General features: G+C 42.0%; 1 protein-coding gene across 1 annotated transcript in view; it reads right to left on the reverse strand.

Annotated features, from left to right (window-relative positions):
* Positions 1–1,536: 1,536 nt before the first annotated feature.
* The window catches only part of LOC121859314 (metabotropic glutamate receptor-like), a 97,483-nt gene continuing 83,477 nt past the window's right edge, over positions 1,537–15,542 (reverse strand). Inside the window, 2 exon segments of the mRNA XM_042356109.1 lie at positions 1,537–4,686; positions 11,355–11,538. Of these exon segments, the coding sequence (XP_042212043.1) occupies positions 4,586–4,686; positions 11,355–11,538 (285 nt within the window). The 3' untranslated portion in view covers positions 1,537–4,585.

Below are 15,542 nucleotides of genomic sequence, written 5' to 3' on the forward strand. Positions count from 1 at the left end.
AGGCAATCATATTACCGTATTACTGTTGTTGTGTACAGTACATTGGGGGGGGGGGTTGTTATGCTGTGTAATTCCGATGTAGCATTTAGACTTTATCTCCATCACTACCACCTCGAGGCCTCCATCTGTGTTGTCCCCTGTCGCCTTACATGACATAACATCACCCATCAACAGTACCGTCAACGACCATACACGCACATCACTGCTTCCTGGATATTCTTTCCTCCACCACTCCCTCCTCACTATCCTTCTTTATCAACATTCAAAGTCTCTCACTAACATTTACAACTTTTAATCTGAATTACCCACCGTAACAGTGTCATCTTGACTTCCCACCTCCTTCACTTTGCATTAATCTTTGCTTTCATCTCTCTTAATATCTCTCCTTCGTTTAAGATAGTATTGGACTATGACGATATTTCACTTCTCTTACTCTTCCCGAAACACACTGACGCAAACATGACTCTTATTGTATATGGGTCTGCAATAATAATAATAATAATTAAGGTTAATATGGTAAAGGTCAGATATGATTTATCTTAAGTTTTCTTAAGTTTATGTTAAGATATGTAATTCATGATAAGATGAGAGATTAGTGTTAAATTTGGCTGTAACTTTCATAAGAGTTTTGTGACCAAAGTTATGAGGACAGTGTTGTTAGTGTTGTGATGTTATCTTAAGTGATGTGGTGTTATCTTTAAGAGTTGTAATGTTATTGTAAGCGTTATTTCGCTAAAGTTAGACTTACGGTGTTATTGCAATGAATATTAAGCTTTTGTGAGTCTCACGTTGTTTTTGCAAGATTTATATGGTTATTAGAAGCCTAACTATGTTATTGCAATACTTCTGGAGTTATTACAAGTTAAAGTATTATCGTAGTTTCTTATGTTATCAAATATTCGATAATGTTATTGTAAGACTTCCAGTGTTGTGACTAACGTTATTTCAAGAGTTCTTAGATGGCGTTATTGAGAAGTTGTTGATGTTATTGTACGATGTATATGATGTTATTGTACGATGTATATGATGTTATTGTTATAGTATTATAATGAGGCTTATAGCGTTTTGGAAAGTTTAAACATTATAATTATAAGTGTCTAAGAGTTACTGTATAGTGTTACTGTAGTGTGTGTGTGTGTGTGTGTGTGTGTGTGTGTGTGTGTGTGTGTTGTGTCGTAGCTTATAAGTTTTAGCTACCGTAGAAGTATGTAATATTACCGTAAGATGTGTAGAGTTAATGATTTTTTTCTCTTAACTGTACACATTACACAGGTCTAACAATGTGACGAGAAGGGCGACTGATGATCATAAGGGTATGTTTTTATCTCCAATACAGTAATACAATTAACCAGATGAGATTCAAGTTCTGCTCCTTATCATGTTTGTCTACCGGCAAAAGGTTTAAACAAATCAAATACAAGTCAAGGGGGGAAAATATTATAAGGGAGTTGATAATATTATTACATATGAGATAAACAAAATAGGATCGGTGATGAAGAGTTGAACTTATTTTAGTGGGGTTGTGACCCTGGGGGGGGGCTTCACTACTCTACCAGAACAACTCGCGCCATGCACACGTACTTTACGACCAAGCTTTACATGAGGCTTTGTGCAAATACCTAAATTTATATACAAGGTGCACTTAATAACATCAGTATGAGTATTATGTAGGAAATATAAACATCGTTTATGTACAACTTGCAATGACACTTACAAACACATCAGCTAAAACACACACACACACACACACACACACACACACACACACACACACACACACACACACACACACACACACACACACACACACACACACACATAACACATAGATGTAATGTCACATAGGCTGTGGCGGTATGCCAAGTGGTGACGTCACGACGGAGAAGGGAGGAATCTCTCTTGTGACTTGTTTCCATAATGCAATTGAAAGACTTGCGAGAATGATGGAATTCACGAATTATTTTTTGATGAGAGGGAGAGAGATGCATTCCCTGGTTCTCTTGATAACTGCAGTAGTAGTAGTAGTAGTAGTAGTAGTAGGTGTGGCTGTAAGGGAAGGTTTGAGGCCACTTTAAATAAGTAAATGTAATAGTCGTAGTAGTAGTACATGTAGTAGTAGTTTTATCTGTAGTATCGTTAGTATACACGGTATTAACAGTTGGTAAGAATTACTATAACAGTATGGGAGATTTCTCAGAATTCGCTCTGCATATTTTCTTTGAACAAACTCGTACAGTATGTCATCATCTTAGGACAACCGCTGAACTGAGAAGGCGGTATACGTACACTCGTATTTACACACATTTTAATGCACGCACACATGTACACATAAACAAGAACTCCCGCACACTGGTGGACATGATCAACTAAATGTACACAAAGAAATTTTCCCAACGACCATTCGTCGTCTTCTGTGGGCTCAGATTCAGAAGACGCATATGGTGATTGGACAAAACAACTAACCAATGACGATGAGGAAAGACTCGTTTTTTAATTGGTCAAGAACACTGTCCAATGAGGATAGACGAGAGCTCGTAATGGTCAAAACTTTAGAGCAATGGCGAAACTAGTCAACCTTTTACTCTAAAGATTTAATCTATGAGACATAATTACGAGTCTTTTTACAATAGATAGTTTAGATTTTATGAAACCAAAGTTAAGACATGGAGAGAGAGGGAGAGTTGTGCAGACCTTAGAAAAAGAGCACCATAGTACATGTAACAAAAGACATGTATTAAAAAAAATAGATAAAAAAACAAAACACATTTCAAAGTGTTATATCAGACTCACTCCTGCACCTACAGCGTGATACAACAGTAGGCCAGAGGTGCTTCTAGTGCCCCAACAGGAAATAGTAGTTGTCTTTATACCTATCCTGGGGAACTAGGGCTGATATGTCATTGTTCTACCACACTGCCAGGTTAGTGGGTGTGGTGGGCGTGTGGTACCTTATACCCTCAGTGCCTGCTGGTAATAGTTAAGGATTGTCTGATTAATATGATCAACAGTATAATCCATCTTCTTGCTGTCTGGTGGTAATGTTTTTGTTAGCTGGTGACAGATGATCCACACGTGATAAATTATTCTTCACTGGGGATCCTCTGGTGTGTGTGATGTATAATTTTAGTTTTCCTCTGCCTTTAATTATTTTTCATTTAAGGGATTTCATTCATCCGCTATTTGATCTATAATATTTTTGCTTATAATGATCACATGAATTTATTGAAACTGGAGTTCATTCTTCTGTCTATTTTCTGTTTCGGAATCAAAATAATTTGTTTATATTTATCCTATTATTGTTTATATCAGCGTTAGTAAATATCTTAAACTGTAGCATGAATATTTCAAGGGATTTTATTTTAGTTCTAGATAAATTATAATTCATCACCACACATCACAAATTCTGTACCTTTTTTTATTTTATTTTTTTTATTTTGTTTCCTGTTTTCCTTTTTTCTTTGGGCATTTTTTTGTTTCTCCTTCAGACATATTGTTGCAATTTTAGTTTTCTTGGAACTAAGAGGAAAAAATGGTTAATTTTTCTTCATATTGGATTACATACAGTTCGACACACACACCAAAACGAACTTGTCACTAAACCTTCATTCACATTCTACGTCTTCATATTACTGTAGTAGAGAGACTTTTTGTAGTATTTTCGATATAAAGCGTCTGTACTCACTGTCATCCTGTATCGCATTTTTGTGTATGCACTAAGTACCTCATTTCGTCCTACAAACATTGAAAGATCACTCCAATGCACTAAAATTCGGAGAGATTTTCTTCCTGCGCACTCAAGTCAGAGGACACACTTGGCACATAGCACTCAAGAATTTTTTTGCATCGTTTAAACAAGTTGTATTATAGGAGTCACAACAGTAGTATGTATGTGCAATAATTCCCGTAGTATCTTTGGTATGTTATCATCTGATTGGAATAAGTAAATAACACTAATGATATGGTATTTTCACCCACGCGGGGGATAACGGACGAGCTAAGAACATCATGGACACAGAAATATGAAAACAATACCTATCTTGATCATTGGTATAGACACAATACCTTAATAGTAAATAATGAGAGTCATAAGTGCTCGTATAACGCTATTTTTAACTTATGGAATTAACACTTTGTCATCCGAACATTGTGATGCCTCCATGAAGTCTTGCGTTTATCCCTCGTTAACTCAGTTGTGGGACGTCGACAGGGATGTAGGTATGGCAGTATCTTCGACGACCATTGGTATTCTTGAGAGGGTCGGGAGGTCACCGGCGCCATAGGCAGATCATCCACAACAGTGATTTCAAAAAGACTGGAAGGTTCTCTGTGACTGTCAAGCGTGTCCTTCCAGTAACTCCTGAAAGTCCTTCCCGGGACCCCAAACATTACTGGGTTGATCAAGAGCCACGAGGAGTGACGAAGTGGTGACAGTCTTCACGGTTCAGTGACCCACAACACCAGTGAACAAACATGGTACAATAACAACATTGGATCAGGGTCTTCCACTAAACCCTAAGTCTAGAGTCAACACTGACGACGAGTGAGAGTAACATTCAGGCGGCCATCTAGTAGACTTGCGTCTCCTTCAAAGAAGTGCCTCGTTCTCCATTGCCCCTTGACTTCCTCCCTCTGTAGCTGTGCGTGAGGGTGTTCCTGGCACCGTCTGCAGTTTCACGCCCTCCGACCCTGCGTTGAAAAAATGAAATATTAGTATCTGAGGACATATTGAGAGAATAGGATTAAAGATATAATGAAAATAATAAATGGTGAACAAGTAATACATACAGTAGTAATATATATCACTCTTGGTAGGGTGACATCCATCAGTTTGTTGTGGGGAAAATAAGAACACAGGAGGCAGACGGCTGTACACCGACCCTTAACTCCACAGTATAGTATAGTATAGTATAGTATAGTATAGTATAGTATAGTATAGTATAGTATAGTACTACTATACTGTACTATACTATACTATACTATACTATACTGTACTGTACTATACTATACTATACTATACTATACTATACTATACTATACTGTACTATACTATACTATACTATACTATACTATACTATACTATACTATACTATACTATACTGTACTGTACTGTACTATACTGTACTGTACTGTACTGTACTATACTATACTATACTATACTATACTATACTATACTATACTGTACTATACTATACTATACTATACTATACTATACTATACTATACTGTACTATACTATACTATACTATACTATACTATACTATACTGTACTGTACTATACTATACTATACTGTACTGTACTGTACTGTACTGTACTGTACTGTACTGTACTATACTATACTATACTATACCATACCATACTATACTATACTATACTATACTGTACTCTACTGTACTGTACTGTACTATACTATACTATACTATACTATACTGTACTGTACTGTACTGTACTGTACTGTACTGTACTGTACTATACTATACTATACTATACTATACTATACTATACTATACTATACTATACTATATTATACTATACTATACTGTACTGTACTGTACTGTACTGTACTGTACTGTACTGTACTGTACTGTACTATACTATACTATACTATACTATATTATACTATACTATACTATACTATACTATACTGTACTGTACTGTACTGTACTATACTATACTTATACTATACTATACTATACTATACTATACTATACTGTACTGTGCTATACTATACTATACTATGCTATACTACAATATACTGTACTGTACTATACTATACTATATTATACTATACTATACTATAGTATAGTATAATATAGTATAGTACAGTGCAGTATAGCATAGTATAGTATAGTATAGTATAGTATAGTATAGTATAGTATAGTATAGTATAGTATAGTGCAGTACAGTACAGTACAGCATAGTATAGTATAGTATAGTATAGTATAGTATAGTATAGTATAGTATAGTATAGTATAGTATAGTATAGTATATTTTAAATTTCATACAAAGGAACTAATTTATACACTGATTAAGGATCTGGGCACACAATTTAAAAATTCGAGTAATTTTTGTTAATTTATAATCTTGGAAATAATTAAAGATATTTAAAAAGTCAATTACGCCGTGGCCGGACAGATGGCCGAAGGACATTTGGCCGACGGACGTTTCACCGACGGACATTTGACCGAACGGACATCGAGTCGACGGACATTTGGCCGAACGGACAATAGACCGAACAGACAAATGGCCGAACGGACAAATGTATTTTTTTGCACATTTACTAAAGGATAACAGATATTAATTGTAATGTAATTGCTTTATAAAAATTACTTCAGTCTTGTGCTTAATATCTGGTAGACGTCGGAAATTATCAGCATTATTTTCCCCAATTTCAATTTAACTAATGAATTACAAGGACTGAGAGAGGTTTATGTACACAGGGTGACCTTACAAAACATGAGGTCAGGTCAAAAACATGACATCCCCTAATCCACACACTAACACCACCACAAACACAAAAGAAAGGGCGACGTAACTAGTCATGTTAAGTCAGGTCAAGTTTGTAGCCACGCCCCAAACGACGACGACGACGACGTCGTCGTCGTCGTCGTCGTCGTCGTCGTCGTCGTCGTCGTCGTCGTCGTCGTCGTCGTCGTCGTCGTCGTCGTCGTCGTCGTCGTCGTCGTCGTTGTTGTTGTTGTTGTTGTTGTTGTATTTAATATTTTTTCTTTTAAGACCATGGAATTACATTACAATTAATATCTTTTATTCTTTAGTAAATGTGCAAAAAATACATTGCAAAGAAGAAAGAAAAAAAAAGAAAAAGGCCATATGTCCATTCGGCCAAATGTCCGTTCGGCCATTTGTCCGTTCGGTCTATTGTCCGTTCCGCCACATGTCCGTCGGCTCGATGTCCGTTCAGTCAAATGTCCGTCGGTGAAACGTCCGTCGGCCAAATGTCCTTCGGCCATCTGTCCGGAAGCCAATTACGCTGTGCCCGTAAGTTTTAAATCACGTTAATATACATTTTCTTAAAAATAGAGACTATCAGGGTGTCTACTGGTCTGGAAAACCTGGAAAAGGTCGGGAATTTTATTTGAAGCTGGAGAACCTGGAAAAGCAAGGGAATTTTACAAATAAACCTGGAATTTTATGTGAATTCAGTTCAAATTCAAAATATTATTTTGACAGCAATATTACCATAAATTAATGATGTACTATATAATAGGTATATAATTAAACTTTTAGGAACAAATTCCAGTAAATAGTCCACTCCAATAACTGAATTGTTTATGTGCCTATCATATTTCACGTTAGTGATCAAATAACCAAATATTACAGATTATACCTACTGATTCTGTGATGACTTTTGTCAGAGATGAATCGTTCTTATAATTAAACGACTTTATTTCAGTGGATTAATCCACATATTAATCATGAATCATATAGGTGGATCAGGAGTGTGATTTTTCGATTTTTGCCGGATTTCAGCTTTTGGGGAATTTTCAGGCCCACCCACGTGAATCGCACTAATATCCGAGAAGAAACATATGGAAGGAGGGGGTGTGAAAGTCTTCGCCGATGTTCATCACTAGACTTGGGGTGGGTCACGAAAGGGTCTTCAATTTCTTGATTAATATCATGTATATTATCCTTAAAATTTCCAATAGTATATACATATTATTGAAAACCTCTATTTTTTAATCCTGTTGTAATAAACACCAAATTAATGTACCTGGAATAGTTCAAGTTTACTCCTGGAAAACCTGGAAAAGCAAGATAATTTTTTTTCTGGCCATTAGACACCCTGAGTATAGTATAGTATAGTATAGTATAGTATAGTATAGTATAGTACAATACAGTACAGCACAGTACAGTATAGTATAGTATAGTATACAGTGCAGTACAGCATAGTACAGTACAGTATAGTATAGTACAGTATAGTATAGTATAGTATAGTATAGGGAGAAGCTAACTACTCAATATTACTACCGTCTAGAACACGTGGTAAATAGTGTTTTTTTTATTAATGTGTAACTTTGTATTGTTTCTCTTGAAGTAAACATTTTCCTTTTTATTTCATTAATAGATTCATAAATGATATACATTCTCTCTACTCACTTGTTCGTCATCAATTACGATACTGAGCTACAATACCTGTGATGATAACTGAGTGGCATCACAACACACTTCACATCACACCTCACTTTACTCTTGAGAATGACTATACTTTTGTGGGCTAACTTACGTGTGGAAAATCTACAATACATTCCTAAATAGAGTGATTCTGTTCACCTATTAACATACTTACAATATATCCATCTCTAAAACATTCCTTACTGATGATATATGCGATTGCTACAACACATTCCGGAGTTTTGTTACTTGTTAAGAATCTACAACTGGCTCTACTGGTCTAACCACACATTCTTGGACTTGGCTAGTTAACTGGGCCTACTACAGTTGTTTTCCCTACTGCACTACAACACTCCTCTCTGCTTACGTGTGTCTTCCACCCTCATCCTCCACGGTGTGTTTTATTATCCGTCCTTTAACTTTTCCTGTAGGAGTATAAGTCGTGTTGAAGGATGAAGGATATGAAGGATATGTATACCAACAAATAAAACAATATACTTTTATCTAAACACATCCTAAAAATTAATAAAAACACTGAATTTCTCCATAACACGCATCACCATTTTTTTTTGGGGGGTATACACTCAATGGTTTTATACACACAAAACACGACTCAATGAGGGGGTTGGTGGGGGCTATGTGAAAGAGGGGAGGGGTGAGGCCTGTGGGAGAGAGAGAGAGACAGTGGGGTGGTGAGGACTGTGAGAGAGAGAGAGAGAGAGAGAGGGGGGCTGGTGGGGCTGGGGCAGAATGGGGCTATTATATCACTATCCTGCCCATCATGAAGGCATTGTACACGGATGGATGCTACGTAGCGTCATTGTATCCATCCTGAGTACCTGATTGCCACAGATTTGCATGATCAATATTTCGATAGGAATTTTTTTTTTTTGTAATGGGAGGTAAAGTTGTCGTTTTTTTTAAACTTTGCATTGGGGAATTTATAAAAAAAAAAGGAAAAGCTTTACTCCAGGGGAAATGTGAACCTAAAAATGTGAAGGTAGAAACATGAACCCAAAAATGTGAGCCTAGAAACATGAGCCAAGAAATGTGAGCCTAGAAATGTGAGCCTAGAAATGTGAGCCTAGAAATGTGAGCCTAGAAACATGAACCTATAAATGTGAACCTAGAAACATGAGCCAAGAAATGTGAGCCTAGAAATGTGAGCCTAGAAAAATGAGCCTAGAAATGTGAAGCTAGAAATGTTTCCCTCACCTTTCTGCGACTATTGACCAGAGGCAGAGACCCTCAGTACTCTTAGTGTGTGTTTGTTACTGCCAGGCGAGTTTTTTTCCAGTATACGTCCTTAAACAGGTACAGTATATACAGGTAAACTGAATCAATATTGCCAACTGGTTGAGGAAACACTTGACCGTATTGAACCATTTAGGAAAGATTAATGAATAGAGGGATTAAATGAGGAATAGAGGGATTTAATGAGGAACAGGGGGATTTAATGAGGAATAGAGGGATTTAATGAGGAACTGGGGGATTTAATGAGGAATAGAGGGATTTAATGAGGAACTGGGGGATTTAATGAGGAAATGTGGATTTAATGAGGAACTGGGGGATTTAATGAGGAACTGGTGGGTTTAATGAGGAACTGGGGGATTTAATGAGGAACTGGGGGGTTTAATGAGGAAATGTGGATTTAATGAGGAACTAGTGGGTTTAATGAGAACTGGTGGGCTTAATGAGAAATGGGGGATTTAATGAAATGGGATTAAATGAGGAACTGGGGGATTTAATGAGGAACTGGGGGTTTAATATGGTACAGTACATAGATATGTATGTATGTATGTATGTATGTACAAGTATATGTATGTACTGTAGGTATGTATGTATGTATGTACTGAAGGTATGTATGTATGTATGTATGTATGTATGTATGTATGTACAGTATGTATGTATGTACTGTAAAGTATGTGTATGTATGTACTGAAGGTATGTATGTATGCATGTATGCATGTATGTATGTACTGCAGGTATGTATGTATGTATGTATGTATGTATGTATGTATGTATGTATGTATGTATGTATGTACAGTATGTATGTATGTATGTATGTACAGTAGGTATGTATGTATCTATGTATGTATGCATGTATGTATGTATGTAGTATGTATGTATGTACTGTAGGTATGTATGTATGTATGTATGTACTGTATGTATGTATGTATGTACTGTAGGTATGTATGTATGTATGTATGTACTGTATGTATATGTATGTATGTACTGTGTGTATGTATGTATGTATGTATGAACTGTATGTATGTATGTATGTACAGTATGTATGTGTTCGGTCAGGTACACAACACGTTACTTTAATATAAGGCCTCACAATATCATCTCCCATATACCTCCAAGTTTCCTCAGTAATGAGCACCACCACCACCTTTACTCCTTACTCACTCACACCTCCTCATCTCTCTCCTCTCTTCACCTTACTCGCCTCCACCTGTCTCACCTCTCTCCTCTTCACCTTCTCGCCTCACCTGTCTCCTCTCCTCTCTCCACCTTACTCGCCTCACCTGTCTCAACTCCTCCTCTCTCTTCCTGCACTTGCCTCACCTGTCTCATCTCTCCTCTCTTCACCTTTACTCGCCTCACCTGTCTCACCTATCCTCTCTTCACCTTTACTCGCCTCACCTGTCCTCTCCTCTCTCCACCATTACTCGCCTCACCTGTCTCAACTCTCCTCTCTCTTCTCCTGTACTTGCCTCACCTGTCTCACCTCTCCTCTCTTCACCTTTACTCGCCTCACCTGTCTCACCTCGCCTCTCTTCACCTTTAATCGCCTCACTTGTCTCACCTCTCCTCTCTCCACCATTACTCGCCTCACCTGTCTCACCTCTCCTCTCTCTTCACCTGTACTCGCCTCACCTGTCCCACCTCTCCTACCTTTCTCTCTCACTCAGTCAACACATCAAGACTATTGCCACACATAGCTTCAAACTGATCTTTTCTCTTATCATTAACTCCACGTGCAGTCAAGTAGTACGAGTAGTTAATGATCTGAACCGAGGAACACACAAGACCGGAGTGTAGATCTTGAAGCCATTACGATATGTCAGATTTCCACCCAACATATACAAGGCTTCAGAGGGAGGGAGGAGAGAGGTGAAGACAGAGAAGTGAGAGGCAAGGCAAGGCTGGCTCAGCCTATAATTGATTGCTGGTTAACAGGAACAAGACATTAAGACAAGTGTAGCAGCCATTACCATGATTGACGGAGGCGGCGCTGGAGGCTGTTGGCGCCTTCTTGTAGGTGGCGCTGTTCATGGTGAGTTTACGAACGTTCTTGTCGGGGTGGAAGACGATGATGTAGATCTTGGGGGAGTAGAGACACACCAGCGCTACCGACGCCGACAAGGAGATGGCCACACACAGGGTAGTGATCTGTACCTGTGAGAGAGAGAGACGGTTACTCACGATGGCCACACACAGGGTAGTGATCTGTACCTGTGAGAGATAGAGACGGTTACTCACGATGGCCACACACAGGGTAGTGATCTGTACCTGTGAGAGAGAGAGACGGTTACTCACGATGGCCACACACAGGGTAGTGATCTGTACCTGTGAGAGATAGAGACGGTCACTCAGGAGGTTCACCGACTGACAGGTAAATACAGTGAAACCTCCATATAACGGACTTTTCTCTCCATATAATCCGTTAGATGGAGGTTTCATATCTAACGGGCCCTCGATATAACGGACTATACTCTCCATATAGTCCGTTAAATAGAGGAAATGTCCATATTATCCTGGTTATATTATTGTATGAAGGTATATATGCTGAAAGAATATACGAAGACTTTATTAAGATCTTGAGGTATACATTATACAGTGGTTGAAATAAAAGATTGAGAGTATATACCACACTTTTGATGATTGTTTTGCAAGTATATATCGTAGTTTGGTCGTTAGAGGGGCAATAGGTAGTCACATCCGACGCTGGGACCACCGTTCACTGCCACCACACAAATGAACACTCCCTCCCATAATCATTGGTGACTTAATCTAATAACGTCGAATTAAACTCACCGTGAGACATCTCGAGGCAGTGAGAGGGATGTGTGAGAGAGAGGTGTGAGAGGGATGTGTGGTGTGAGAGGGAGGCGTGGTGTGAGAGGTGTGATGTGAGAGGGAGGTGTGAGAGAGAGGCGTGAGAGGACTCGTGTGAGAGGTCTGGTGTGAGAGGTGTGATGTTAGAGGTGTGGTGTGAGAGGGAGGTGTGGTGTGAGAGGTGTGGTGTGAGAGGGAGGTGTGAGAGAGAGGTGTGGTGTGGGGAAGTGTGAGGTGTGGGGAGACGGAGGTGTGTGTGAGACGGAGGTGTGATGTGAGAGGTGTGGTGTGAGAGGGAGGTGTGAGAGGTGTGAGAGGTGTGGGGTGTGAGGTGAGGAGGTGTGATGTGTGTGGTGTGAAAGGTGTGAGTGTGATGAGAGGTGGGTGAGGTGTGGTGTGAGAGGTGTGGGTTTGAGTGGTGTGGTGTGAGAGGAGTGGTGTGAGAGGTGTGGTGAGAGGGAGGTGTGAGAGAGAGGTGTGTGTGGTGTGAGAGGTGTGGGTGTAAGAGGTGTGATGTGAGAGGTGTGTGTGGTGTGAGAGGGAGGTGTGAGAGGTGTGATGTGAGAGGAGGTGTGAGAGGTGTGGTGTGAGAGGTGTGATGTGAGGTGTGGTGTGAGAGGGAGGTGTGAGAGAGAGGTGTGGTGTGGGGGTGTGGTGTGGAGGTGTGATGTGAGAGGTGTGGTGTGAGAGAGGTGTGGTGTGAGGAGGAGTGTGTGAGGTGTGATGTGAGAGGTGTGATGTGAGAGGGGTGGTAGGTGTGTGTGAGAAGGTGTGGTGTGAGAGGTGTGATGTGAGGTGTGGTGTGAGAGGTGTGATGTGAGGGAGGTGTGAGAGGTGTGATGTGAGAGGGAGGTGTGGTGTGAGGTGTGGTGAGAGGTGGTGTGATGTGAGAGGGAGGTGTGAGAGGTGTGGTGTGAGAGGGAGGGGAGAGTGTGAGAGGGGAGGTGGTGTGAGAGGTGTGTGGTGTGGAGGTGTGAGGAGAGAGGTGGTGTGTGGGAGGTGTGAGAGGGAGGTGTGGTGTGAGAGGAGGTGTGATGTGGTGTGAGTGGGTGTGATGTGAGAGGTGTGATGTGAGGGGGTGTGGTGTGAGGTGTGGTGGGGGAGGTGTGGTGTGAGAGGGAGGTGTGGTGTGGGGGTGGTGTGAGAGGGGAGGTGTGGTGTGAGAGGGAGGTGTGGTGTGAGGAGGGAGGTGTGGTGTGAGAGAGGGGGTGTGGTGTGAGAGGTGTGATGTGAGGGGGTGTGATGTGAGGTGTGATGTGAGAGGTGTGGTGTGAGAGGTGTGGTGTGTGAGAGGGTGTGGTGTGAGAGAATGTGGTGTGAGAGAGGAGGTGTGAGGGGTGGTGTGAGGAGGTGTGATGTGAGGAGGTGTGGTGTGAGAGGTGTGATGTGAGAGGTGTGGTGTGAGAGGTGTGGTGTGAGAGGTGTGTGGTGTGAGAGGGGAGGTGTAGAGAGAGAGAGGGTGTGAGGAGGTGTGGTGTGTGAGAGGTGTGGTGTGAGAGGGAGGTGTGAGAGAGATGTGAGAGAGAGTTGTGGTGTGAGAGGTGTGGTGTGGGGGTGTGGTGCAAGAGGGAGGTGTGAGAGAGAGGTGTGGGAGGTGTGGTGTGAGAGGTGTGGGTGGGGAGAGTGTGAAGAGAGAGATGTGAGAGGAGTTGTGGTGTGAGAGGTGTGGTGTGAGGGAGGTGTGAAGAGATGGATTTGTGAGAGGTGTGGTGTGGGGATTTGTGAGAGAGGTGTGAGAGGTGTGGTGTGAGAGGTGTGATGTGAGAGGTGTGGTGTGAGAGGGTGTGGTGTGAGAGAGGGTGTGGAGGTGTAGTATGAGGAGGTGTGGTGTGAGAGGGAGGCGTGAGAGGGAAGTGTGAGAGGGAGGTGTGAGAGGTGTGGTGTGAGAAGGAGGTGTGAGAGATGTGATGTGAGAGGTGTGGTGTGAGAGGTGTGGTGTGAGAGGGAGGTGTGAGAGGAGGGTGAGAGGAGGTGTTAGGGGTGTGGTGTGGTGGAGCTTCTTGGTCCTCTCCGTTTGGTTAGGTAAGGTCAGGTCAGTTTAGGAAAATTGTTAGGTTAGGTGTCGACCATGCTGCTCTCAGGCGTCAGTTGGATCGGTATGTACTAATAATTTACGAGCCAATAATATTTTAAGCACTTCAAGGCCTGTATTTTACATAAGAGTCTTTACGCGCCTCTGTCAATATTGCCGCTTCGTGAATCTTCACTTAATACGTTCACATTTTAGGAGAAGAGAGACAGTAGGAAAAAGTAGAGGTTAAGTTAGGTTAGGTGAGGTCATCCCATCTAGATGTCACCCCGACTCTGTGGTCACCAAATCTAAGGTCACCCAACCCTGAGGTCACCTCCACTCTGGAGTCACCCAGTCTGAGGTCACCCACTCTGAGGTCACCCCCACTCTGAGGTCACCCCACCCTAGGCTTGCCCCCACCTGAGGTTTTCCCCACTTTGGTCCATCACCCTGAGGTTTGCCCCACCCTGAGGTCACACCCACCAAGTGGTCACCCAGCCTGGGTCGCCCATTCTGAGATCACCCCCCACCTGAGGTCGCCCCCACCCTGAAGTCTACTCTGAGGTTGCGCCTCCTGAGGTCACATCCACCCTGAGTCACCCCACCCTGAGTCGCCCTCTCGAAGTCACAATCACCTGAGGTTGCCCCCACTCTGAGGTCACCCCACTCTGAGGTCACTCACAAACAGGTCACCCCCACCTGGGAGTGCCCCCCCACCCTGAGGTCGCCCCACCATGAGGTCGCCCCCACACTGAAGTCGCCCCCCACACTAAGTCGCCCCCCACCCTGGTTCACTCCCCTACCTGAGGTCCCCCCCACAAGTCCCCCTCCTGGTCGCCCCCACTGAGGTGCCCCCCACACCCTGAGGTCGCCCCCCCACCTGAGGTGCCCCCCCCCCTGGGGTCCCCACCCTGAGGTCGCCCCCACCCTGAGGTCGCCCCCCACCGTGAGTCGCCCCACCTGAGGTCCCCCCCCACCTGAGGTCGCCCCCCCACCCTGGGTCGCCCCCACCCTGGGGCTCCCCCACCTGGGTCCTCCCACCCTGAGGTCATCCCCCACCCCACTTGACCATTAAACCCCCACTTTGGAATAAATTTTTACGGTCTCACTGCTACAGTACCCCCCTCCCCTTCTTCTCTCTCATTTTTCTCTGTTCGTGAGTTACTTTTTTTGTCTTGTTTGACTTGTAAGTATACTAAAGTTACTTCATTATATCCTGCTTAGGTTAGGTTGGGTTAGGTTAGGTTAGGTTAGGTTAGGTTAGGTTATGTTAGGTTGGGTGCTGGTGTCTCCCTAACCGGTCTCTCCCCCTTCAGTGCCAAGGTAAGCCACA

This window comes from Homarus americanus, unplaced genomic scaffold, assembly GCF_018991925.1.
Source record: "Homarus americanus isolate GMGI-L3 unplaced genomic scaffold, GMGI_Hamer_2.0 scaffold36188, whole genome shotgun sequence".
In the NCBI taxonomy this organism is placed as follows: Eukaryota; Metazoa; Arthropoda; class Malacostraca; order Decapoda; family Nephropidae; genus Homarus; species Homarus americanus.